At 62.2% G+C, this 22,001-nt stretch overlaps 4 protein-coding genes and 1 long non-coding RNA gene across 14 annotated transcripts in view; 2 read left to right on the top strand and 3 right to left on the bottom strand.

Annotated features, from left to right (window-relative positions):
- Positions 1 to 112: 112 nt before the first annotated feature.
- Positions 113 to 5,383, bottom strand: MCRIP2 (MAPK regulated corepressor interacting protein 2). Of its 2 annotated transcripts, none has more exons than XM_082431181.1 (5): positions 5,170 to 5,383; positions 4,947 to 5,064; positions 1,063 to 1,190; positions 726 to 827; positions 113 to 497 (listed from the first exon to the last, which is right to left on the bottom strand). In XM_082431181.1, the coding sequence occupies exons 1-5, from the start codon at positions 5,219 to 5,221 to the stop codon at positions 427 to 429; spliced, it is 471 nt and encodes a 156-aa protein (XP_082287307.1). In that variant the 5' UTR covers positions 5,222 to 5,383; the 3' UTR covers positions 113 to 426. The 2 variants fall into 2 exon arrangements, with proteins under 2 accessions (XP_082287307.1, XP_082287306.1); XM_082431180.1 differs by lacking the exons at positions 4,947 to 5,064; positions 5,170 to 5,383 and adding exons at positions 2,088 to 2,223; positions 4,624 to 4,761.
- Positions 2,496 to 8,955, top strand: LOC309645707. Its single transcript, XR_014255025.1, has 2 exons — positions 2,496 to 3,639; positions 8,644 to 8,955. It is a non-coding gene; the product is annotated as an uncharacterized lncRNA (long non-coding RNA).
- A 3,285-nt stretch (positions 8,956 to 12,240) lies between these two features.
- On the top strand, positions 12,241 to 14,064 carry METTL26 (methyltransferase like 26). Of its 5 annotated transcripts, XM_082431175.1 has the most exons (6): positions 12,279 to 12,586; positions 12,739 to 12,901; positions 13,123 to 13,182; positions 13,541 to 13,608; positions 13,696 to 13,774; positions 13,854 to 14,064. In XM_082431175.1, exons 1-6 carry the CDS (start codon positions 12,390 to 12,392, stop codon positions 13,899 to 13,901), a joined length of 615 nt encoding a protein of 204 aa, XP_082287301.1. In that variant the 5' UTR covers positions 12,279 to 12,389; the 3' UTR covers positions 13,902 to 14,064. The 5 variants fall into 5 exon arrangements, with proteins under 5 accessions (XP_082287303.1, XP_082287300.1, XP_082287302.1 ...); XM_082431176.1 differs by lacking the exon at positions 13,123 to 13,182 and having other exon boundaries at positions 12,272 to 12,586; XM_082431173.1 differs by having other exon boundaries at positions 12,278 to 12,586; positions 13,696 to 14,064.
- Positions 14,065 to 14,184: 120 nt separating this feature from the next.
- On the bottom strand, positions 14,185 to 18,509 carry WFIKKN1 (WAP, follistatin/kazal, immunoglobulin, kunitz and netrin domain containing 1). The gene is made up of 2 exons (XM_082431167.1): positions 16,709 to 18,509; positions 14,185 to 15,976 (listed from the first exon to the last, which is right to left on the bottom strand). The coding sequence occupies exons 1-2, from the start codon at positions 16,877 to 16,879 to the stop codon at positions 14,498 to 14,500; spliced, it is 1,650 nt and encodes a 549-aa protein (XP_082287293.1). The 5' UTR covers positions 16,880 to 18,509; the 3' UTR covers positions 14,185 to 14,497.
- Positions 18,510 to 18,818: 309 nt separating this feature from the next.
- The window catches only part of RAB40C (RAB40C, member RAS oncogene family), a 30,021-nt gene continuing 26,838 nt past the window's right edge, over positions 18,819 to 22,001 (bottom strand). For 4 of the 5 annotated variants that reach the window (XM_082431172.1, XM_082431168.1, XM_082431169.1 and 1 more), the window contains 3 exons: positions 21,756 to 21,833; positions 21,248 to 21,470; positions 18,819 to 20,715 (listed from right to left, as the gene is read on the bottom strand). In XM_082431172.1, coding sequence (XP_082287298.1) covers positions 20,435 to 20,715; positions 21,248 to 21,470; positions 21,756 to 21,833 — 582 coding nt within the window. In that variant the 3' untranslated portion in view covers positions 18,819 to 20,434. The other variant, XM_082431171.1, reaches the window with a different exon arrangement.

The raw sequence follows: 22,001 nt of genomic DNA, 5'->3' as shown, positions 1-22,001 counted from the left end.
TCTGTGAGGAGATGAGGCTACAATGGAAGGTTGGGCTGGGCCTGGTGCTGGGACAGAAGCGCCCCCTCCCGCATCCACCCCCCACTGCCCCCAAGTAAAGACCTTTCCAAAGGGCAGTTTCTCAACTTTATTAGCCTGGAGCTCCTCCCTGCCAGCCCCACAGGCTGGTCCCCGGGCACAGTGAGCAGGACTGAGGTCAGTTTCAACCCCTGGCCTCTGGCAGCCTGGAACAGCTGGGCCAAGGGGTCAGCGGGAGCAAAAGTCCAAATTCTGGCACTTCAGGTGTGGCCGGCTCCTGGCCAGGCCCAGGGTGAAGCACGGCCCACCGCAGGGGTTGGACAGGGCGCCGTGGTCCTCTCCTGGCAGAGGGTCCAGCGTGGGGCAGGGCCAGGCCCTGCACGGGCAGCGTTCCTTCCAAAGCTGCGACTAGGAGCAGTTGGTGATCCTGGCCAGGAACTGCTGTGCCCACCACTCGTCCAGGTCGATGGGTACGAAGTCTGCGGGGGAGCAGAAGCCTGGGCAATGATGCTCCTCCCAGGCTGACCAGCATCTCCCACCTCGAGCTGACCACAAGCCCCTCACCCAGACCCCAATTGTAGCAGACGCTGGGAAGAATTGGGTCAGGCTCCAGTCCTCTTCCCAACCCCCTGGGGCTAGAACCTGGCTGAGCCAGATCAGGGTTGGAGGAGGTGGAGGGGACACCCTGAGGGCGGGGGAGGGCTCACTCTGCAGCCGGGGGTTGGGGGTCCTCTCCACGTATTGCACTGGCCTCGGCCCGCTCTCACCAGCTGGGCCACCACCCAGCTGCTGCTCCACTTGCTGCCAGGCTGTGGGGAGAGGATGGTCAGGCTGAGCCAGGCCCCTGGCACCGTGTCTCCCACCCCAGGGCCTGGTGGCTACCCTGGACCCCAGGCCAGAACTGGGAGTGGGCAGCCTGCTGGATGGTCACAGGAGAAACAGGCAGAGAACCCAGGAAGAGCCCAGGCCTCTGGCAACTTCGAGTGAGGTTACAGTGGGAAAAGGACCCATGGCCCAGGTCACACCCTTGGGCCTCAGCACTACCTTCGGACACAAATCGGACGTTCTCCTCGTGGGCCAGTGTGTAGGTCTCCTGGGTTCCCTTGAGGGATGGGGATGTGGCAGGTGGCCGCCGGCCATTCACCCGATTGAACACGAGCCTTGGCCCTGGACTGCAGGAAGGGGGAGGAGATGGTCAGCAACCGTTCTGAGCCCAGGTGTTACCTGGCAGAGCTCCCGGAGCAGCCTCAGGCCACCCTCACCACCCCTGGGCCAGGCCCAGCCTGGGCACTTCCCTGAACCACAGGAAGGCTGTGTGCTGCTGCCAGTGGCCAAGGCCTTTCTTGTGCAGGCCTGCGCCCCCAGCAGCTCAGCTCACAACTGCAGCCCCCCACCCTGAGCCAGGCCTAAGACTGCGGGGGTGGAGTGGGGCCTCTCTGTGTCCCCAGATCCCCTGCAGAGCTCCATGCTCAAGGCACATAGGCGGCCCTCCAAGGGTCTCAGGCACCCCTACTGCCACCAGCCACCCACCTCCCCTGGACCAGCCAGGCCTCCATCAGCCCAGGTTTTGACCTGAGTAAAGGTCGCTTGGCCCAACCCCACCCACTAGGCGCAGTTCTTGGCCACTTTCTCCGCCACAGAAGTCTCTCCATCTCACGATGCCCCCCAGTGTGGGATGAAGGACCCAAACAAGAGCTGCCGGCCTTTGCCCTTCCCTCTCCCAGCTGCCCGAGGCCCCCAGGGACAGCTCATGGTCTGGCTAGACAGCACCAAGTGCTGAGTGGGCCATCCTGAGTAGGGAGGGTGTGACTGCAACCCTGGCCCACCCCTGCAGGCCTCAGACGAGGGGCTATGCTCTTGCCCACGGGGGCAGGAATGCTGAGTGAGGAGATGGCCCTGGGTGCTGGAGCTCGGCCTGATGGGCATTCGATGTCCAGGTGGCCACTGGGCCCATCCCGGCCAGCCAGGCCCAGGGCATTGGTGGGCTGCCCTGGCCAGTGGCAGCTGGCCCAGCCCTGTGCACATGAAGCCCGGGACAGGGCCGTGGAGAGTGCGGGGCCCACACCTACAGCAGGAGGTGGGAGCCGGGAGTCCTGGGCTGCACGTGCCACTCCGCCAGGCACTCGCGGTCCCGCCGGCCTGCTCGCCATCCTGGGCTCAGGTGCCCCACCGCCGCTGGGGTTTCCTCCTCAGTTGAGAGGGGCACTAAAATAAAGAGGAGCGTCTTGAGGGGCACCGGTCCCACCAGCTCCAGACTGGCAGGGTCGGGTGGCCACATAGAATGTGGAGGGGCAGGGCTCCTCCCAGGCCTGAGCTATACCAACCAGAGGGCGTAGATATTTGTCCTTAACTGGAACAGCCCCTCGCCTGCTACCCTTAGCCCTGCAAGGCCGCAAACTCTAGGAAAATTTGGAGACTGAACATCAAAGAAGGAAAAAAAGAATTGCAGTCAAAGGCTGTAAATCGCAAGTACCTAGACGGTGGCCTGGCTGGGGCTGAGAAGGGGCCCCAGCAAGCGGGCACCTGACCGCCCGCTGCCGGCAGTTACATAAGGCGGTTCTGCAGGCCCTCTGGGGGAAAGGGCGCAGCTCCCTGTGCACCTATGGACGAGTCCGCCGTCTGTCTTCCCCACCCTTCTCCGTGCCAGCACCCAGGGACTCGGCCCGTAGGAAAGCCCCACCCACAGGCAAGCTCCGCCCACGGCAACAGCAGCACCAGAATCCCTGCTAGGTGCCTGCTGATACAGGCCTCGCTTCCTTTTACTTAACCCCCTTCACTACCCTCCAAGGTAGACCACCCACCCGTTTTCAGCCCAGGAACCTGGGCTCAAGAGAGAAGTAACCTGTCCAAGGTTACATGTGGTGAGTGGGTGGCAGCATCAGAACTCTATGCCTGTCTGACCCCAAAACCCACAACCCAGTACAGCTTCCAAGCCCCCTCCCCCACCAGTCCACCTCCCCTGCACCATCAGGTGGCCCCATTTTCTCTTCTCCCCAACAGTTGATCTTATTCTCTCTCGCTGGAAGGGAGAACTCATCACAGGCACAGACTAATGTGGCCTGTCTACCACCACGGGCAGCGCCCGGCCGGAATCTGAGCCCGGACATTTAGCAGGTCAGATACTTTGAGCACCTGTGGTGCACCAGGCACAGAGGGTGCAGCAGTGGCTCAGACTCCTTCCTCCTGGGCAAAGTCTGGGTGAGGGAGGGTGGACAGGAAGTCTGGGTGGAGTGATTTCAGAAGTTTCAGGGGCTCCTGGTGTGGAGGACCTGCTGGCTGCTCTGGCCTCCCAGCGGGGGGACTCTTCAGGGTCCCTGAGACTGGCAGGGGGCAGCTCAGGGAAGGAGTGACCTCAGAGGGAAGGGGGAACGGCATGACCAGCACATACTCTGCCTTCATGCCGCTCCCCTGCACTCACAGTGCCACACAGGACTGCAGCAGGCTGAGGGGCCAAGCACCAGCACCCCCCTGAACCCCGGGACCTGGCAGGTCGCAACATCTTAAGGGCTCTGCTCTGTCTTTCCCATCTCTCTCCCCAGCACCCTGATCCTGCCACAGATGCACATTTCCTTCCCCATTCCCCAGCAAAGGGGCCATGGAGGAAGCAACAAGTTTCTCCAGGTAAGGGAGGGGGGAGGGCTCCCTGCTTGGGTGATAGGGGCGGGGCTACACACCTATGCCTTATTCCCTCCCCTGGGAGGTAGGGCGGCTGTGAGGACCAAGGCTGACGTCACAGGCAGTGTCACAGCACAGCTGGGTCCTGGGAAGTGCCCCCCAGGGTCCCACTCACCCCTCTCCCCAGGAGGCACTTGTGGTCGGCCTGCAACATTTTCCTCACTAGGACCAGTCTCAAAGTGTCAACATGCTCCTAGCAGGAGGCCCCTGGAAAGGGCCTCAGCCAAGAAGGGTCCTCACAGGCTGCCCCCACCTGTGGCATCTGAGGCCAGTAACTGAGGGGGAAGGGCAGGCTGTGGCGTGCAGCACACAGCCCCCACCTCTTAGCCAATCCTGGAAGCTGTTTGTCCTCAACTTGGGAAGAAATCCCAAGGCCTGGTCAGCGCTGCCTCGGGGCCCTGAGCCTGCTGCCCCCACGCATACACAGCCTGAGGAGCCCTCAGGCCTGTGTGGGCCTGGACTAAGCCCTGGGCCCAGAACATGCATAGAATAAGTGAAACCAGAAGCCAGGACCTGAGCCAAAAAGTGAAAGGTTCAGTCCTGGGGGATAGAGGATATGACCTCCAGGTCACAGTCACTTGGAGGCCAAAGTGGTTGAACTGAGCCTCCTATGGCAAAACTGCTGGTCAAGAAAGGCGGAAAAACCACAACTCCAGCAAGCCCCGAGCATCTGCGGGGGTCTCCGCGCCCAGCCAGGGTGTTTGGGGTGAAGGGCAGAGGCGGGCAGTGGCCTGGCAGGGCCAGAGGGAACCACGTGCACTTCTCCCCCAGCTGCCCCGCAAGCATGGCGCTGGCAGCCTCCTGCCGCGGGCAGAGGCAGGCCACCTGCGGGCCAGCGTCCTGGGCCACCGCGCTCCCGCCCTCTAGGGCGAGTCCCCAGCAGCTCGTCTCAAGCCTTGGCCTCGCGCAGCCCAAGGTCGGCCCAGGCACCTGACTTAGCCGCCTGGAGCCCCACAGATCCAGGAGCCGGTCGGCTTTCTCCCGACTCGGGGTCCGCGGGATCCCAGAGGACTCGGAGGTGTGTCACGCACATCCGGTCCAGCCCCCTCGGACCCAGCCAGGGGCCAGGTGAGGCGGAGGTGTGGGGCCAGAGCTGCACGCGCGGGCGGGGTCGGCGTGCTCCGCCCCCTCCACGCCCGCCCGGAGCATGTGGCCCGGTCTCCGCTAACCTTTCCCCAAGGTCACCCTCGCGGCCCCGCGGCGGCCGGCGGGGGAGGGGAGGGCCGGGCTCCGGCCGCGGCCGCGCGTCTCACCTCGACAGGGGCCAGGGTCCCGGCGGCTGAGCCCGTGGGGGCTGCGGGGTCGGCGGCGCGAGATGCCGGCATTTCAGGAGCTCGCCGAGCCTGCTCTCCACCTGCTGCTGCGTGGGACCTGCAGGCACGGGGAAGGCGCGTCAGCCGCCGTCGCGCTGGGGGCGGGCAGCGCGTGCGGAACCCCGGTCGTCCCCTCCCTACCTTGCCCGCCCCCGCTGCGCACCTGTGCGCCGCTGCGCGACCAGCTTGCTGGGTCCCTTGGTGATGGTGTACATGGTGCGGAGGGGCCGCAGCGCGCCCGCGCCCTCCGCGCCCTCCCCGCCCGCCGGCCCGCAGCCAGATCTCGCGCCCTCCGCCCGGCTGGCACTCGGCGGGTGCCGAGGGCGCGGCCCCTTTAACGGGCGGCCGGCGCTGCGGGGAGGGGGCGGGCCCGCCACACACCCCCGGCCCTTAAAGGGCCCGCGCCGAGGCACGCGGCAGGGGTGGCGCTCGGGCCTTTGGGAAACTGGCTGGACCTGCGGCGGGGCCCGAGGCTGGGGTTGGGCGGCCGCAAGCAGCGCCCGCCCCTCTGGCCCAAGGCCTAGGTCAAGGAAGTTCCCTGAGGCCTGGGCTGCCGTCCGCCACAGGAGGCTAGGGGAGCCATAGGCACACAGACGTGGCGAGGTTCTGGCCCAGGCCCTCGGTGATGTCCAAGGAGCTGAGGCATTGACAGACGCTGGGAGTGATCTGTGTGAACCCTGGAAGCAAGGGTATTCCCACTCACGTCGGAGACCCTCCTCCAAGGTGCCTGGGTGGGCCTGGGCCAGTGTGCCGGTTCACCCAGTCATGGGACGGAGGGGGTCAGAGATGAGAAAAGGCGGTCAGCCCCCAGGTTTGGGCAGACATGACGCCCTGGGAATCTCCCTTTCATCCCATGGGGCAGGAACAGAAAGTACATTCTGCGGTAGCCAACCCCAGGGAGGCAGGAGGCCGCTTACCAATCCAGGAGCATCCTGGGGGTGGAGAAGGCCGGTGAAGCAACCCAGTTTATGTCATCCCACAGGGGAGAAAGAGCACTTACTCCTCCAAACCCCCCAGGCAGTGGGGTCAGCCGCAAGACCTACTTCAGTGATAGTGTCTTCAGGAGGAGCCAGACCTGCCAGAGGAGAGGGGCTGCTGTGCCCTAATCTGCCAGGCAGCCCCTTCCCAGGGGGCTCTACCCACAGGGTTCCTTCCTGAGGATTAGATAGAGATGCCCCTTCCTCACAGTTCACAGGCTGCTTAGGGCTGCCTCAGGCTGTCATTGGGGGCAGGGTCATCACAGGGTCTCACACACAGCAGCCTGGGTTGGGGGAGGGGGAACCACAGAACTCTTGGGTTTGTGAGCCTGAGGGCCTTTTGGATTCTGCAGGAGGTACCCATCCTCCCTTTGGTTGAGTTCAATCCTTAATGCCCCCCCCCAAAAAAACCAAACTCTGCCCAGGGTCATCCAGGGGGTGTGGCATCCGCCTCAGAGGCTTGTGCAGCCACCTTGGTCCCTCAGGGCTCCTGCACTGCTCCTACAAGTATTTGGGGAGGCTCAGTTGGGCCAGCACCAGAGCCTGGGGTGTGTCTCAGTCTGGGAGCCGCTGCCCCAGGGGGCAAGGGGGCTTCCCCTCAGCACTGTGGCCCAGTGGGTTCCTGGAGGGCACCTAGCCCAGCTCCCCCCATACCCCACACCTGAGCGGGCCTGAAGCCTCCCACCCAGGCAGGGCTGAGAGGCCAGGTCAGGGGCTAGAGCGCGTCTTTCTCCTCATATCATGTCCAGACAACAAGTACTGTGTACAACATGGTGGGGGGGTGGTGGTGGTTAGGGTTGGGGTGGGGGCAACCAGCGGGAGGATCCCCCCACCCCATGCACCTGTGTGGCTGCTGGTCGAGGTGGGGGGACTGGGCCTTCTGGGGCTCCTTCAGGGAAGTCTGCTTCCTGGGGCAGCTGGGCTGTCCTTCCTTCCAAGTCCCCCATAGCCCCTTGGCTCTGCGTCTTGTTCTACCCAAGGCCAAAGGATACGACCCCTATCCCTGGCCCCAGCTGCCCGCTCTGTGGGGCTGGGCTGAGCAAAGCCTGTGACCCTGAGAGGGGAGAGCATGTCCAGGGTGTCTGGGCATGAGCACACCCCCTGGCCAAGCTGGCCCCACTTTCCACCCGAGGTGCCCATCCCTCGTCCCTCCCCCCAGCTGTGTCAAGGCCACCACGCTCCTGCCCTGCATCATCTGTGCTGGCTGCCCTGGTCTCCCTGGTGGCCTCGAGCACAATGCTAACTCACTCAGGCTGGGGAGACCCCGCAGGGTGAGGGGCCTGGGCGGGCCTGTGTCCTGAAGGCACATGTTCTTGGCAGAAGGAGCCAGGCCCTGGGGTGGGGGAGTACCTCCCCCCAGGTTGACATGAGTTGAGAGCCCCCTCTCTCCCAGGCACCCCCTCAGGCCAGCGTGAAGAGGGGAAGGACAGGACCTGTTGATGAGCAGATAGGCCTGGCCTTGATGGTGGCCAAGGCTGCTAGACTCTAATGTCCCAGCCCTGCCTACGGGCCTTGTCTGAGGTCAAAGGTTGGGTCCAAGACCCCTTGGAAGGGCTCCAGGAAAGAGGAGCAGAACAGGAATGGTCCCGACAGGCAGGAGAGGAGGGGGTGCAGGACAGGCTGGGCCTGGGGGAGAAGTGAGAGAACCCAGAGGTCCCCAAAAGACACTGAGCTAAGGGAGAGGGGAGCCAGAGAGAGAAAGGCCCAGTTGTAGGGGGCAGGCAGCAGAGGAGGGCAGGGAGGAGGGTGGGGCTGATCTCCCCCTGAGGCGCCTTCCCAGCCTCACTGCTCCCAGGACTCAAGTGTGAGACCTGCCCTGGCCCCAGGACAGAGCCATGGGGCATGGGGAGGGCCCAGCCAGAGCCTGGGAGAGGTCAGGGTCTGGATGGGCCTGCAATCAAGATCTCAGTTTGGTTCTCCTGTTAGGGTAGGAACCCTGGCCAGCCTGGTCTTCCCTGGACTACACTGTCCATGACAGCGGGCCAGCCTGCTAAGCCCCCGTAGAGACAGCGTCTTGCAGCCAGCAACATTCCCTATTGTCAGAGAGGCTGGAAACCCATCCTGGAATTGGAGTCATGGGCAGTTGAAGAGGAGGCAGGGGCCTCACCCAGCAGGCTGAAAAAAATGGGTGTCATAGTAAGGAAAGGCCTTTACCTCACTGACCCCAGTTAATCATAATAAAAACAAGTACGGTTTTTCTCTTCTGAAAGGCTCTAAATATGACACTAAAATGTCATGTTAGAGGAGAAAGAAGTTTAAGTTTTCAGTCGTCCTCCATCACTTTCCAGATCTGAAATCCATGCCCTCACCAACCCAGACTAGAGGATGGGCTTCTGCCAATAAAGGGTGATCAGTGGCCCCCAGGAAAGGCTCTGGCTGGATGCTGCCACACCTGCCACCGAGTTTCTAGGGATTGCCCATTACTTTTTTTTTTTTTTTTTTTTTGGCCTCATGGCTTGCAGGATCTTAGTTTCCTGACCAGGGACTGAACCTGGGCCCTAGCAGTGAAAATGCCGAGTCCTAACCACTGGACCTCCAGGGAATTCCCAAGGGATTGCCCATTCCCATACCTAAGTGCAGTGAGTTGAACAGTGGCCCCCCAAAGATACATCGCCCAGAATCTCAGAACATGACCTTATTTGGAATAATGGTCTTTGCAGATATAATTAAAGCAAGGATTTTGAGATAAGGTCATTCTGGATTAGGATGGGCCCTAAATCCAATGATGAGTGTTCTTGTAAGAGAAAGGAGAGGGATATTTGGACACAGAGAGACACAGAGAAGACCATGTGAAGACAGAGGCAGAGACTGCAGTGAGGTGGCCACAAGCCCAGGAATGCTTGGAGCCCCACAGAAGCCGGAAGCTGTGATCATGAAAGGGCTTCCTGTAGGGCCACTGGAGGGAGCTGACATCTTTATTTTGGGCTTCTGGCCTGCAGAACTATGAGAAAATAAATTTTTGTTTTAAGTCACCAAGTTTTGGGGTAATCTGTTATACTAGCTCTAGAAAATTAATATACAGAGGGAAGCGGTAGTGGGTGAGGGTGAGGGAATGGGAGGGGAAGTGCCCAGGGTGCAGCACTGGAGGGCTTGGGAGGAAGTTCAGTGAATGGTGGGCACGTGGGCCTGGACCTCAGGAAGGAAGCTGGACCCTGCGGTTGGCTCTGGACATCATGGGGCAGCACTAGGGGGGCTTACTCCACAGCCCTCTGTAGATGAGCATGACTAGCAGGAGAGGCCCCTCCGGCTCCAACAGTGATCCGCAGGAGACACAACCCCAGGAGGTACCACTGAGCACAGGCTCAGGTCTGGGGCACTTCCAGGTGTCCCATGTTCAGCATCCCCTGGGGGACTTGGACCCTCCCAGAGTCTGACACACATCCGGCACTTTACAGAAAATGTGTGCTCACAGTTGTTCACGCAGTTCACACATGCTCACATGCATGCATTCACACACACACGCACTGCAGCAAAGGCCACCGCTTGGCTGCGCCCAGCTGCTTCTGTCCCAGGCTCTGAGCTTGGTGAGTGCGGAGGGCAGGTGTCAGTTCGCACAGCATCCCGTCCAGAGTGATGAACGTGGCAGGGGGACGTCAACCTGAGGTCAAGTGCCGTTAAACAGAAGACATTGCAGGGCATGTGGGCAGTTCCTCAAGCAGCACCATACAACATGGGGGAAGCAGGCTCCTTCCCTCTTACAGGACATGAGTGTAAAGGAAAAACTTCTTTTTCTGTACTCACAACACTTCTGACACCAAAAGTGGGAGGGGGGTGGTTCTTACTGGTTCTCTAGTGAGAATGCTCTAGTTCTCTTTGGACACCAACTGGGTGTCCGACAATTTAACTGGATTCTAACTCTTAACTCCCAGCATCCGCGCAGACCCACGGGCTGAGGGCTCAGTCCCTCAACACCACCCCCAACCCCTCAGACGCCAACGAGGAGTCCAGGCCGTCACCTGTGCTTCTGACCAACCAGATGTAAGTCAGGGTTCCCACTATCCCCTCCTTGGGTTCCATAACTTGCCAGAATGGCTCACAGAACTCAGGGGAACATTTTACTTATATTTACTGGTTTATCATAAAGGACATGACTGAGGAACAGCCAGGTGGAAGAGATGCCCCGGGAAGGTGTGAGGAAGGGGTGCGGACCCCCACGCCCTCCCTGGGAGCCACCCTCCCAGCACCTCCAAGTTCACTATCTGGAAGCTCCCTGAACCCCTCCATTTGCGGTTTGTATAGAGGCTCCATTACAAGGGCAGGGCTGATTAAATCATTGGCCATTGGAGATTAGCTGTGTCTCCAGCCCCTCTCCATCTCAGGAGTCAGAAGTCTGAGTGGGGCAGAAAGTTCCAACCCCCTAATCACAGGGTTCCCCTGGCAACCAGCCGCCATCCTCCAAGAGTCACCTCATTGGTATAAATCCAGGTAAGGCTGAAAGGGGCTTGTTATGAATAACAGATGCTCCTCTCACCCCATCACTCACGAAATCTTCAGGGTTTTAAGAGTTCTATTCCAGGAACCAGGACGAAGACCAAATATCTATTTCTTATTATACTATAATATGACAGGGTGGCCCGTGCCCAGGAATGCCATGTGAAGTCACCAGGAAGCATGGTGCCTCTCGAGTGGGCAAGGAGGGCTGAGGGGCCTGGTTGGTGAGGCCTCAGATGACCACTGATCATTACAGGTGAGGGTCAGGGATTCACATTGAGAGACACCTCTTCTCCACCTGGAGACACAGAAAATGCTCAGCCAACAAACTAGGAGGTGAGGCAAAAGTGAGTCAGGTAATGAAAGCTCAGGGCCATGAAATGGGAAAGTCAGCTACGAAAAAAGGGTGGTCGTAATGCAGAATGCCAAAGGGGTTGTCTGGAGGCCGGCCCACTGAGTGGAACTTTCCCATCTCCCGTCCCTAAGATGCAAGGTTGTCCTCCTTTTCTGACCACATTCAGACAGCGGCCTCTGGTCCCACTCTGCATGCCCCCTCGACAGTAATCCCAGGCTAAAGTCCCGGTCAGTGCCATTCTCAGAGCTCTTGCCAGAGCGACGTTGGGTATGGGGGGAGGGGTGTCTCACGCGAGAAAAAGTGCCCAGCAAAGGAGATAAGCTAGTCCTGACTGCAGAGCACGGTCTCCAGCCTGCTGAAAGGGTCCCTTCTGAGACATGGGCCCCAAGAAGACAACCAGGGAAGAACCGTGGACACAACAAATCGGCCTCCGACTTGACTCAGAGGTCACCGACCCCTCACAACATCCGTGAACGCTAGGCTAGCGCTGGTCATCTCAGTGTCACAGAGAAGCCCTGAGCATCACAGGCTTAGTTCCGGCAGGCTGGGCCCGCCCCTCCCGGAGCCCCACCCACCGCAAGGAGCCCCGCCCAGCACAACCCCGCCCACATAAGAGCCCCGCCCCAGAACCCCGCCCAGCTGCAGCCCCAGCCACGCCCCAGCGGAGCCCAGTCCACCACAGGGAGCTCCGCCACACAACCCTACCCACCCGCAGCCACCTACGAGCCAGGACCCCGCCCCAGCCAAGAAGGCCCTCCCATGGCCCCGCCCCCACAATTTCCGAATGCCGCGGTTGCCATGCTTTCCACGGAGCACGTTCAAATCCAGTCGGCTACAAGCCCACGTAGCTCATCCCTGCTCCTTCCCCTCGAGCGCTGGGTGCCCGAGTGACACCGCGAGAACCCCCCACCACCGCGGACCCCGCCAAACCTGGTGCGCCTAACCATTAGCGACGCATGCGCGCTAATGTCTCTGCGCGGAGCCGGGGAGGCGGAGATGGGAAGGGTAGTGGGGGAGGCTGGTAGTTGCGTCACAATCTCCTAAGTCTCGCGGGCAAGGTCATTAGCAGCAGCGCCGCTGGTGTAGTGGTATCATGCAAGATTCCCATTCTTGCGACCCGGGTTCGATTCCCGGGCGGCGCAAGCCATGTTTTTTCCTTTCCCCTCAACTCAAAAAAAACCCGAGAGATTTCATAAAGAAAGACTAGAGGGAAGCATCCCATTCCGATGCGACACGAACGAGACAATTTTGGAGTAACAAGCGCTATGAAAATGTGCCAGAACAGCCACGGGCACTGGGTGCTGAGCCAATGGGCGCCTGTAAACCAGCCCCCCAAGCTCCTCGCCCCGTCCCCCTGCGGAGGCCGCGGCTCGCTACCCGCCTCTGCGGCTGCGGGGCCTTTAAGGAGCGGCGCGTGTCCTCCTGGGAATTGTAGTCCGTGTGGAGGGGGGGGGGGCGGTGGGTGCGGCTGCTCGGCGGCCAGGCCACAGCTCCCGACGGGCCCCGCGGCGCCGGACTACCACTCCCGACGGGCCCCGCGGTACCACAGCACCACTCCCGACGGGCCCGGCGGTGCTGGATTAACACTCGCAACAGGCCCCGCCGCGCGGGACTAGAAAGATGCTGGTGGCGGCGGCCGCCGAACGGAACAAGGAACCCATCCTGCGCGTGCTGCGGCAGTACGTGGACGCGGCCCAGCGCGGCGTCCGCGTGCTCGAGGTGGCCTCGGGCTCTGGCCAGCACACGGCCCACTTCGCGCGGGCCTTTCCCCACGCCGAGTGGCAGCCGTCCGACGTGGACCAGCGCTGCCTGGACAGGTGCGGCGGGAAGGCGGGACCCCGGGGGTGAAAATGTGCCCCGTCCCGCTGCCCTGAATCCCCACGCTATTGTGATCCCTCTAAGCCTGCCCCAAGTAGGGTTGCAGAAACGGCTGCACAGGCCACCCCACCCACGGGCTGCCTTCCCGCAGCATCTTGGCCACCACTCAGGCCCAGGGACTGCCCAACGTGAAGGCCCCGCTGTACCTGGACGTGAGGTGGGATTGGGAACAGTGGGGCGGGATCCTGCCGCAATCTCTGGACCTGCTACTCTGCATCAACATGAGCCACATCAGCCCCCTGAGCTGCACCGAGGTCTGTGGGAGCGTGGGTGAGCTACCCAGGGGCCACCCACCTGCGCCATGCGGCATTCCTTCCCCTGCACTGGGAGGGAGCGGGATGCCAGGTTTGCCCTGAATCAGAGACAGGGCACTCAGGCCGGGGGAGGTCAGGCTGAGATTCCAGTCCCGGGCCCAGGGCTCTTTTGGGCCCTGGGGAAAGCTCCTCACTGCTCTCCTGCTTCCCCCACTTCCCAGGGGCTCTTCAGAGCAGCAGGACACCTGCTCAAACGCAAGGCGCTCCTCATCACCTATGGGGTGAGTGCTCCTGCCTGAGACGGGCCTCTCCTGGCAGGACCACCCCAGCCGGCCTTGGCTGTCCCTGCCTTTCAGGACTCCTTTCTTGTCTCCGTATTTTCAGTTGCCCTTTTCCCCAGCTTCCCATTATCACTGAAACACCCCCAGGCCCTCCTCTCTCCATCACTCCTCTGTCATCTGCCAGTCTTTCTGCACCCCGTTGGCTCAGCAGCTGATCCTCAGCTGTTCCCCTCTGGGAAGCAATGAGAGGTGTGTTCTTTCCATTCTGTGGGTGCCATCCTGCAAGTCTGCCCAGTGGATGACAGGGGATGGCTGAGCCTGTGGATAGCGGACAGAATCGTGTTCTCCGTCTCCACAGCCCTATGCCATCAATGGGAAGATTTCTCCTCAGAGTAACGTGGACTTTGACCTCACCCTCAGATGCAGGTCAGAGCTGGGTGGGTAGGGGGTTTGGTTGGGGGGCAGGTGGGCTGGGTGACCCCCAGGCCGATTCCACCTCCTTCTCTCCTGCAGGAACCCAGAGTGGGGGCTGCGGGACACGGCCCTTCTGGAGAACCTGGGCCAGGCCAGCGGGCTGCTCCTGGAGAGGCTGGTAGGTGGGGAGGACTGTGGTCACAGGCAGCCTCCCTGGGGACCAGGAGCAGCTTCTCCAGCCAAAGTATCTCCCCCAGGTGGACATGCCAGCCAACAACAAGTGCCTAATTTTCCGGAAAGAGTAAACCCCTTCTCCGCCATGCCTGTGTCCCTGGGATAAACCCCGATCACCAGCCCCTGCCACCCTGGGCCAGACTATGGGGACTGGCCCTCCCCAGACTGGGGATTCTTACCCAGTGGCCACAGGGCTGCTAAGAGCCTGGGAATAAAGTGTTTCCTGCTGTCCCATTGCTGGTATCTGCCATGCCTCCTCCTGGGAGCACCCCTGCAGGGTGCTGGGTGGGCAGGCTGTGTCTCCAAGGGTTCCATCCTGGGGACAAGAAGGGTCTGGCCTGTGGGTCAGGGCTTGGGGGCATCCTGGACTCTGCTGCTCCACTCGAGCAGAGAGAGGAGGGAGTGAGGAAGGACCCAGGGACTGCTGAGACAGGACTGAGCTGGCTGCCTGGCCCTCCAGGCGTGGGAGGTGGCACCCGCCTCAGAGGCTGGTCCTCACTGGTGCTCCCTGGTGACCTCAGACTGGAGCCAAATCCCCGTGTGGTGGCAGAACCCCCAGCACCGGCAGGCTATGAGGTCCAGGATGCTTTTATTCAGGCGGAGGGCGGGGAGGGTGGGGCGGGCCGGGAGTGGGTGGTTTGTGGGGAGGGCGGGCCGGGTGGGCGGGCTAGTCTTGGAAGCGGTTGAGCAGCTCGCAGGCCTTCCTCTCTAGCAGCTCCGAGATCTTCTTGACGCGCTTCTCGCTGGCCGCGCGGACGTAGCTGCCCGCGTCCAGCATGGCCACGCCGTCTCGCACCTCGCCCATGATGACCAGCGGGCTGTCGCCAGCCGTTACGTTGGGGCAGGGGCAGGACCGGTCCATACCGCTCAGCGTCACCTCCAGGTACTTGGTGCCCAAGAGCCTGAGGCCCATCTTGTCATCCTTGAGCACGTCGTCCAGGGCCACGCGAGCGATGCCGCCGCCGCCCGCCTCGGGCTCCTCCAGCACCTCTGTGAGCCGCCCCACGATGGCGAAGTCGCTGCGGCACAGGCTGAGCGCCAGCTTGCTCCGGAGACGGCAGGCCCGGCAGGGCGGCGTCCGCGGTACGGGGCAGGCGTCCTCGCAGCTCTCGCGGCTCTCGAAGTTGTTGCCGTTGCCCTCGCAGCCGCTGTACTCAAAGGGGTGGCACTGCTGTAGCAGCGGACTGTAAGCCCAGCGCGGCTCCCAGCCCTGGCAGGGGCCCTGCACGGCCGGCAGCACGCAGGCATCCCTGGGGCCACGGGCGCAGGCCTGCTGGCACGCCTCGTAGGTCTCGAAGCCCTGGGCACCCCCGGCACAGCTGCCAACTGGGAAGGTCATGCAGCCGCCCCGCTGCGGGTCAAAGTGCCAGAGGACCTGGCCAGAGGGGGTGCCGACACAGGCCTGCGTGGTGGGCAGGCATTGGGCTGGGGCGACGGCCACTGGGGCCCTGTCCTCGGCCGGCTCCCGCTGGACCACAGAGAGCGGGAAGTCGGCCCGCAGCAGGCCAGCGGCATTGCGTGCGGTGCACGTGTAGAGGCCGGCGTCCTCCAGCCTGGCATTGTAAAGCACCAGCTGCCCGATGCTCGTGACCACCACGTTGCCATACATCTGGTCTGGCCGCATGATCAGGTTCTCCCGCTGGTCACTCTGCTTCTCCCAGGTCACAGCGGGTGGCGGGCGGCCACTGACATCGCAGTGGAGGCTGGCTGTGCCCCCTACATACACTGCCTGTGGGGAGGGGCTGCTGTAGAGGGCAGGGGGCACCAGGGCATCCCCTGGTGTCGGGCGGGTGGTGGTCTCGGGGGGCCCGAGGCTGCTGGGTGGCCTGCTGAGGACGTGCTTGCAGGGCACGACATGCAGGCGGAGGCCACGCAGGCAGGCCTCGGCGTCCATGTAGCAGCGGTTGTAGTAGGTGAGGCCGTCTGAGGCGCAGGTGAAGCTAGGCTCCTTCTCACAGCGGTCACGGCAGCGGCACACAGGCTGCCCATCCCAGATGTCGCAGTCGGAGCCCTGCTGTGGGCACATGAAGCCATCACATGAGGCTGCCAGCTTGGGTGTGGCCAGGCCGCCGTCAGGGAAGCGGGCTGCCACGCAGCTCTGCAGCCCACACACGTTGGTGCAGCACTTCTCAGTGGCAGCGCAGTCCTGCGGAGGGGGCGGGGGCGGACAGCTCAGCGGACACCCAAATACCCCTCCCCCTTCAGCCCTGCCCCAGCATGCCCAGCGAGGGCAGGGGTGAGTCCCCTGCTGCCTCTCCCTGAATCTGTTTCCCCTCTGGGAGCTAAGCAGGTTTGCAGGTTTGCTTTCCATCTGGACAATGAACTACAACTGCCTGGCGCACCCATCACATAAGTCATCTCACTGGAGCTCACGGAATCCTCAGACCCCTGGCCCCCAGAGCAGCTTTTGTTATTATCCCATCATACACATGAGGACACTGAGGCTCGGGGAGGACGTAAAACGTGCTCAAGGCCACTGCAGTGGTGCAGGGCCAGGCTGCAAAGGCGGGACCTCCAGACAGGTTTCCGCCTCTCTGCCCCGCTGGACCTGAAAACAGCTAGTTGCAGGGTGGGGGTGGGCAGGTCTGAGGAGTGAGAAGGGGGCCTCCAGTTTTCAGACACGTGAAGGCAAAGACTGGGGGTAGCTGTCCCCAGGGCCCCTCATACAGAGCACAGTGTGAAACCCCAGCATTAGAGTGGGGAGCCCGAGGAGGAAGTGACTTCTAGGGTTGAGGGTCCCCTCTGCAGGCAAGGCCTGGGGCGTGGGGCAGGTCCGGGCTTCTCCCATGCTGACCAGGGGCCCCCAAGATGCCCTGGGCCCCCAACGTAGTCTGTCTCCCCCCAAGCTGGGGCCAGTGGTGACAGTGCCTGTGCTCACCTGGTCTCTGATGCACTCACGCTCACAGGTGCTCTGGGCGTCCACCCACAGGTTGGGGCTGAGCTGGTTGGGGCACACACCCGGGTGGCTCCCGGGCCCCGGCGGCAGGCTGGCCCCCGCAGTCAGCCCAACCAGGAGCAACAGCAGCAGGAGTGGCCTCAGGGCCGGCATGGGGACCGAGGGACCAGGGGGTGGGGGGTGTGGCCGCTAGCCCCTCCTCAGGCCCTGCCGATCCCCACTCCCTGCAGGCATCCACCCTCCCGGATCTGTGATCGGTGCCCCTGCCCTCTGCCCCTGGACTCCCCTCTGTCCCCCAAGGTCGGAGCTCACAGCAGACGCTCAAGTCTCAGGCTGGGTGGGTTCCGGGCTGAGTCTGTGCATGTGGCACCAGCCCCTCCCCCTCCTGGCCCCTCTGGTCAGCTCAGGGCAGGGGGCGGGGAGAGGAGAGGAAGGCTGGGGAGGGGCCAGCGCCCAGGAGCACAGAGACACTGGCCATGAGGGTCACCAAGGGGCGGAGAAGGGCGGCTCTGGCCGGAGACAGGAGGGGGAAACGCTGTAACCGGAGCCCCTCCTCCCTCCAGGCCCTGGGATCAAAGCTGCCCTGCAAGAGGGGGCAGGGCTGGCCAACCCCTCCGGCTCCCCCATCCAACCCTGGGCCTGGGTCTTCCCCAGAGCAGGCCAGGCTGGCCTGCCACCTGGTAGTCACTACGTCCAGGCAAAGGTGCAGGGGCTCTGCGTTAAGCCCAGCAACGGTGGGGTTCTGTTCCCTTCCCAAGGAAGATTCCACAACCTTCCCCATACCCCTTCTCGTGGTCACACCGTGCCAGCAGGTCTTGGGGTCAAATCTAAACCCTTCCTACTGGAGGTGAGGCCTTTGCAGCACAAAGGTACCTGATGGGCACGGCCTGGGGGAGGCTGAGGCATGGCAGAACTTTGCATTTAGAGAGCCCGCTTCCCACCCCTGCTGAAACCCAGGCACCTGTCTCCTGGTTCAGGCCCTTCCGCAACGGTTTATGGTGGTTGCCAAAAAAGTGGGGTCCAAGAGCAGTGGGCAGGGAGGGAACGGTCTGTGTGTGCTGGCTGGCACAGGCGCCAGTCACAAGGGCTGTGGACACTAGAGACGCGGTGAGGGTGTTTACTTGGACTGATCTGAATCTCAGCGGCTGTGTGTGGCCCTGCGTGGGGCAGCGCAGTCCTGAGAGAGATCAAGGGCATCTAAGAGCACCCTGAGAACAGCGTGTCCCAGGAGAGCTTAAGGAACTGCAAGGACCCAAAGGTCTTCGCCTGCCCCTCCAGGCCCCTGTAACATTCAGGAAGGATGAAAGCTCCTCCTGGGCGTGGGGTCAGTGGGGAAATCAAACGCAGCCACTGCCAGAATGTGCTTTTCCCAGGGGTCTGGGGCCCCAGGAGTGCCTGTTCTGAGACTGGATGGGAGAGTGTCCTGTGACCCTGTGTCTGTCTGGCTGACCTGAGAGACAGGGTAATAAGAGCCTGGTTTGGTCCAAACGAGACCAAGAGACACCCCAGGTGTGGAGGACACCATGGGTCCCCAGCCCTGTATAGCCACAGCCAGAGGCAGCGGTCTCCAAGCGTGGGGGCTACGTTCAGAGCAACTGCCCCCCTAACCCCAGCCCTGCTGACCTCCAGGGCGTCTGCCGCACCCCTGAGCTGAGCCCTACATACCCTTTTAAGTGGGTGGCTCTCCCATTGAGGGTGCTGGTGGCCCCAAGGCCTGGGTTCTGTTGTGGTCAGTCTTGGGGGACAGTTCTTCTGGCCCGCCACTTGCTCAAGCAGCAGAGGGAACCTGGTAGGCCCTGCCCAGGACACTAGTGAGGGCTCAATATCCCAGGTTCCGGCGCTGGGGGCAGCAGGCAGCAGATGGTCCCAGCGGCCATGGGTTGGACTACTGCACAGGCAGGAACAGCTGGGGAGAGCTGCTTCCAGGTCCGCCTAGAAACGCAGGGAGGCCTGAAACCGTTTGGAGCTCAGCAAGGCAGTCATGGGGGATGGAGCAGGAACAAAGCAGCCCTCTGCAGTGCCACCCCTCCACCCGCCACTCAGCCCAGTGGGTTAAAGCCAGACTTTCATTCACTCACAACGCAGCCTGGAGGCCAGAGCTGAATTATGTTTACTGTACAAAGAAACTAAAACTGTCCAAAACGAGCCCAGGAATAGTGCAAGTGTGGACAGCAGCAAAGGGTAGTGTTGATATGGTGAATGCAGGATCATCCGTTTCCTCAAAACAATGTCCAAAGAAGGGGCTCCTGCTGGCAGGACAGGATGGGTGGGGCCTCCTCTGCCCACCCAACCCTGCTGGCAGCCAGGCCTCAGCCAGGATCCTGCTCACAGGCGCTGCAGCCCCTCCCCACCTCACCTCCCATAACAGCAGCCCTCGGGGCACCCACCACAGAACAGTCCCGAGCAAGGGGGTCACAGGCCAGGGAGGGGCCCGTGGGCAGGAGGTAGAGTTGAGCACCAGTGTGACCTGTGGCCACGTCACCAGCCAGGTGGACGGAAGGAGGCCAGGCCTCCAGCTCAGGCTGGCTGGTGGGTCCTCGAAGAGGGACTCAGCGTCCACCAATAAGAAACGGGTGAGATTTTGGTGACGTGTGACCTCACAGAGGGGTGAAACTGGGTGAGGAGCAGCTATGGGATCACACCCAAGGTCAGAAGACAGAAGCTGGCCAAAGAAGGGTCTAGACACCCCAGGAGGCAAGTGGGGCAGGCTCAGTCCAGACTTGCCCAGGGCCTGGTGGCCCCAGTGAGCACTGTCTACAAATAGCTCTGTGTCAACTCGGAGAGACGCTGAGCCAGTTTCATGCAGCAACAGATGTAAACGGAACCGAAGGTGCAGACTCACAGAAGGAAGGTTGATGGCCCCCACGCGGGGAGAGAGGGAGCTGGGGAGGGATGTGGGAGTGTGCACCCCGCTTCCCCTTTTCCAAGCAACGTGGGAACCTGCGAGTCGCCCCTGGCTCTGAACCTGTAGCTCCATGACACACACGGATGTCATCCAGGAAGGCTGGTGGGAGCCCTGGAAACTGCAGCTCCACCATGCACACTACTAGGGCCCACACCCTCAGCACATGGCGGGCACACTGACCACCATGCTCAGAAAGGCCGATGCATGTAGCTGGGGAGTCCAAGATTGCTGCCCAAAGCTTCCACATGTTCTCCACTGGCCCCCACACAGCCCATAGCCCCATGTGAAGTGTTATGTGAATTCAGATTCAAGCCTTGATGGTGGATTCTTTCCCATCTTTGCCTCAAACACCTCCTCTCTCCCAATGTCCCAAAGCTCGTCCCCTCAGCTGTCATGGGCTCACCGCGTGGTTGCACGGAGGCTTCCCTGCTGGTCCTTTAAAAATGTACAAAAGGGGTGAACCATCTTTTACATAAATAAGAAAGGGAACCTGGTCTCCCAGTCCCCAGGGACAGCCCCCTCAAGGCTGGGGCCAGGCAGAGCCGCCTCCGGGGGTCTTCTCAGCCACACCTCGGGGTCCTGGGCGTGATCCGCCACCATCCCAGCAGCATGGCCCTCCACTGTCCTGTGGAGTTGGTCTGGCTGAGACCACCAGCCTACTAGGGGCATCCCCACGCTTCCCAGGAGGGACTGTGTGGCCAAAGTTTTCCCTGCACACAGCGCTGGGCCCAGCGCCCGGCTGGGAGCACTCCCCAAGCGTGAGCCCTCCCAGAGTGCATCTGGATGGGGCACGGCCTGCCGAGCTAGGAGATCTTGCAGTTGCTCCGCGAGCAGTTCTGTGGTGGGCTCTGGGGTGGTCGGATGGACTTGGACCGCTTGAGGCTGTTGCCCTTGCTGCCGCCGCCCCCTGCTCCACTAGCCAGTGAGTAGGAGCGCCCGTGCATCATAACAGCGTTCATGCCATTGGCCATCGAGAAGGACTTGAGGTGGCTCTTGATGGTGACAGGAAGCGGGAGCTTGTCGATGAGGTGCACGGGGGTGCAGGAAACGATGGCCCGGCAGCAGAGGTCCTGCAGACTGAACACTGCAGGTGGGGGTCAGAAGATGGGGGGGCAGGGTCAGACCGTGGGGAGGGGGATCAGACCATGGGGGGGTGGGCGTGAGGCGCGGGGAGATCTCGGTGGCCAGTGGCAATCTCGCCAGCAGGTAAGCACAAGTGACGCCTAGAGGGGGCTGGGATTGGGGAGGTCTGCAAAGCTCCCAGGGTTCCTGAACCAGAACAACCCCAGACCCTGCCCCTGCCCCAGGCATGCAGAGAGCAGCCACTGGACGCCCTGCTCCTGTTTCATCCCCGGAGCCACGGCACACCAAGAGGTGCCCTGGGAAACCCTGCAGGGCTCGGCGGCTAGACCTCCAGCCCCTCAGCCTGGGCGACTACTGAGCTTCCGTGGCCGCCTTGGCAGCTCTGCTCTGGTGGGACTGCTGAGTCCAAGGGCCTGGGAGGCAGACCCTGGAATCTGTCCGCCTGCTGGGGGTGGGACAGGTCAGTCACGGTCCCGCCCCTCCTGAGCCACACCCCCAGCCCCACAACCGGCCCCGCTGGGCACACTCCTCACCTCGGTTGGGCCTCCAGATCTTCTCCATGCCGTGCCGCATAAGCACGATGCGGGACAGTTCGGTGAAGGACTCGATGACGTTGAAGTTGCACAGTGGGCTGACCTCGAAGAAGGTCATGCAGTTCTTCTCCGCGTAGGCACGTGCCTGCTCTGTCGGGACTTGCCGCTTGAAGGCCAGGTGCAGCCGGTTCCCAACCAGGATCCGGGGGACCCCGGGTGCGTGCTAGGTAGCGCACAGGACTCAGCAGAGGCACGAACGCGGGACGCCCCCTCTCTGTGCTGCCCCCCCCCCGGGGGGCCCTCTGTCGCTTCTGTGATGAGGTGGGGCTCTTTGGGGCACAGGACCCCACTGGGAGAGTGCCATAGCAGTCAGCGCGTGAGAATATGCAGAGCCGGGGCACAGGAGGGGCTGAAAATGGGGGTAACAGAGGCTCCTCATGGGGGATGGGAGCGCACATGCTGGGCAGGGGGTGACCCTGGAAGGAGGTGTCCACAGGAGCACACCTACCTCATCGATCTCCTTGATCCACCGGTCAATGCCGTCGAAGGACCAGCGGTTGGTGATGTCATACACCAGAAGGATCCCCTGCAAGGGAAACGCGGGCATTACGAGGCCGAGGCGCCGCCCGGATGGAAGGGGTCTTGTTCAGGCTTGGCCCTACACTGCTCCCTCCCAGCACAGGCAGGGCCAGGGACACTGGGGCACCAGCCAGACAGCTGTCAGGTGGACCATACAGTTTACTCAACAGGCGGC

The sequence above is a fragment of the Balaenoptera physalus genome (assembly GCF_965194825.1).
Source record: "Balaenoptera physalus genome assembly, chromosome: 16".
NCBI lineage: Eukaryota > Metazoa > Chordata > Mammalia > Artiodactyla > Balaenopteridae > Balaenoptera > Balaenoptera physalus.
This window is presented reverse-complemented; position numbering and strand designations above follow the sequence as displayed.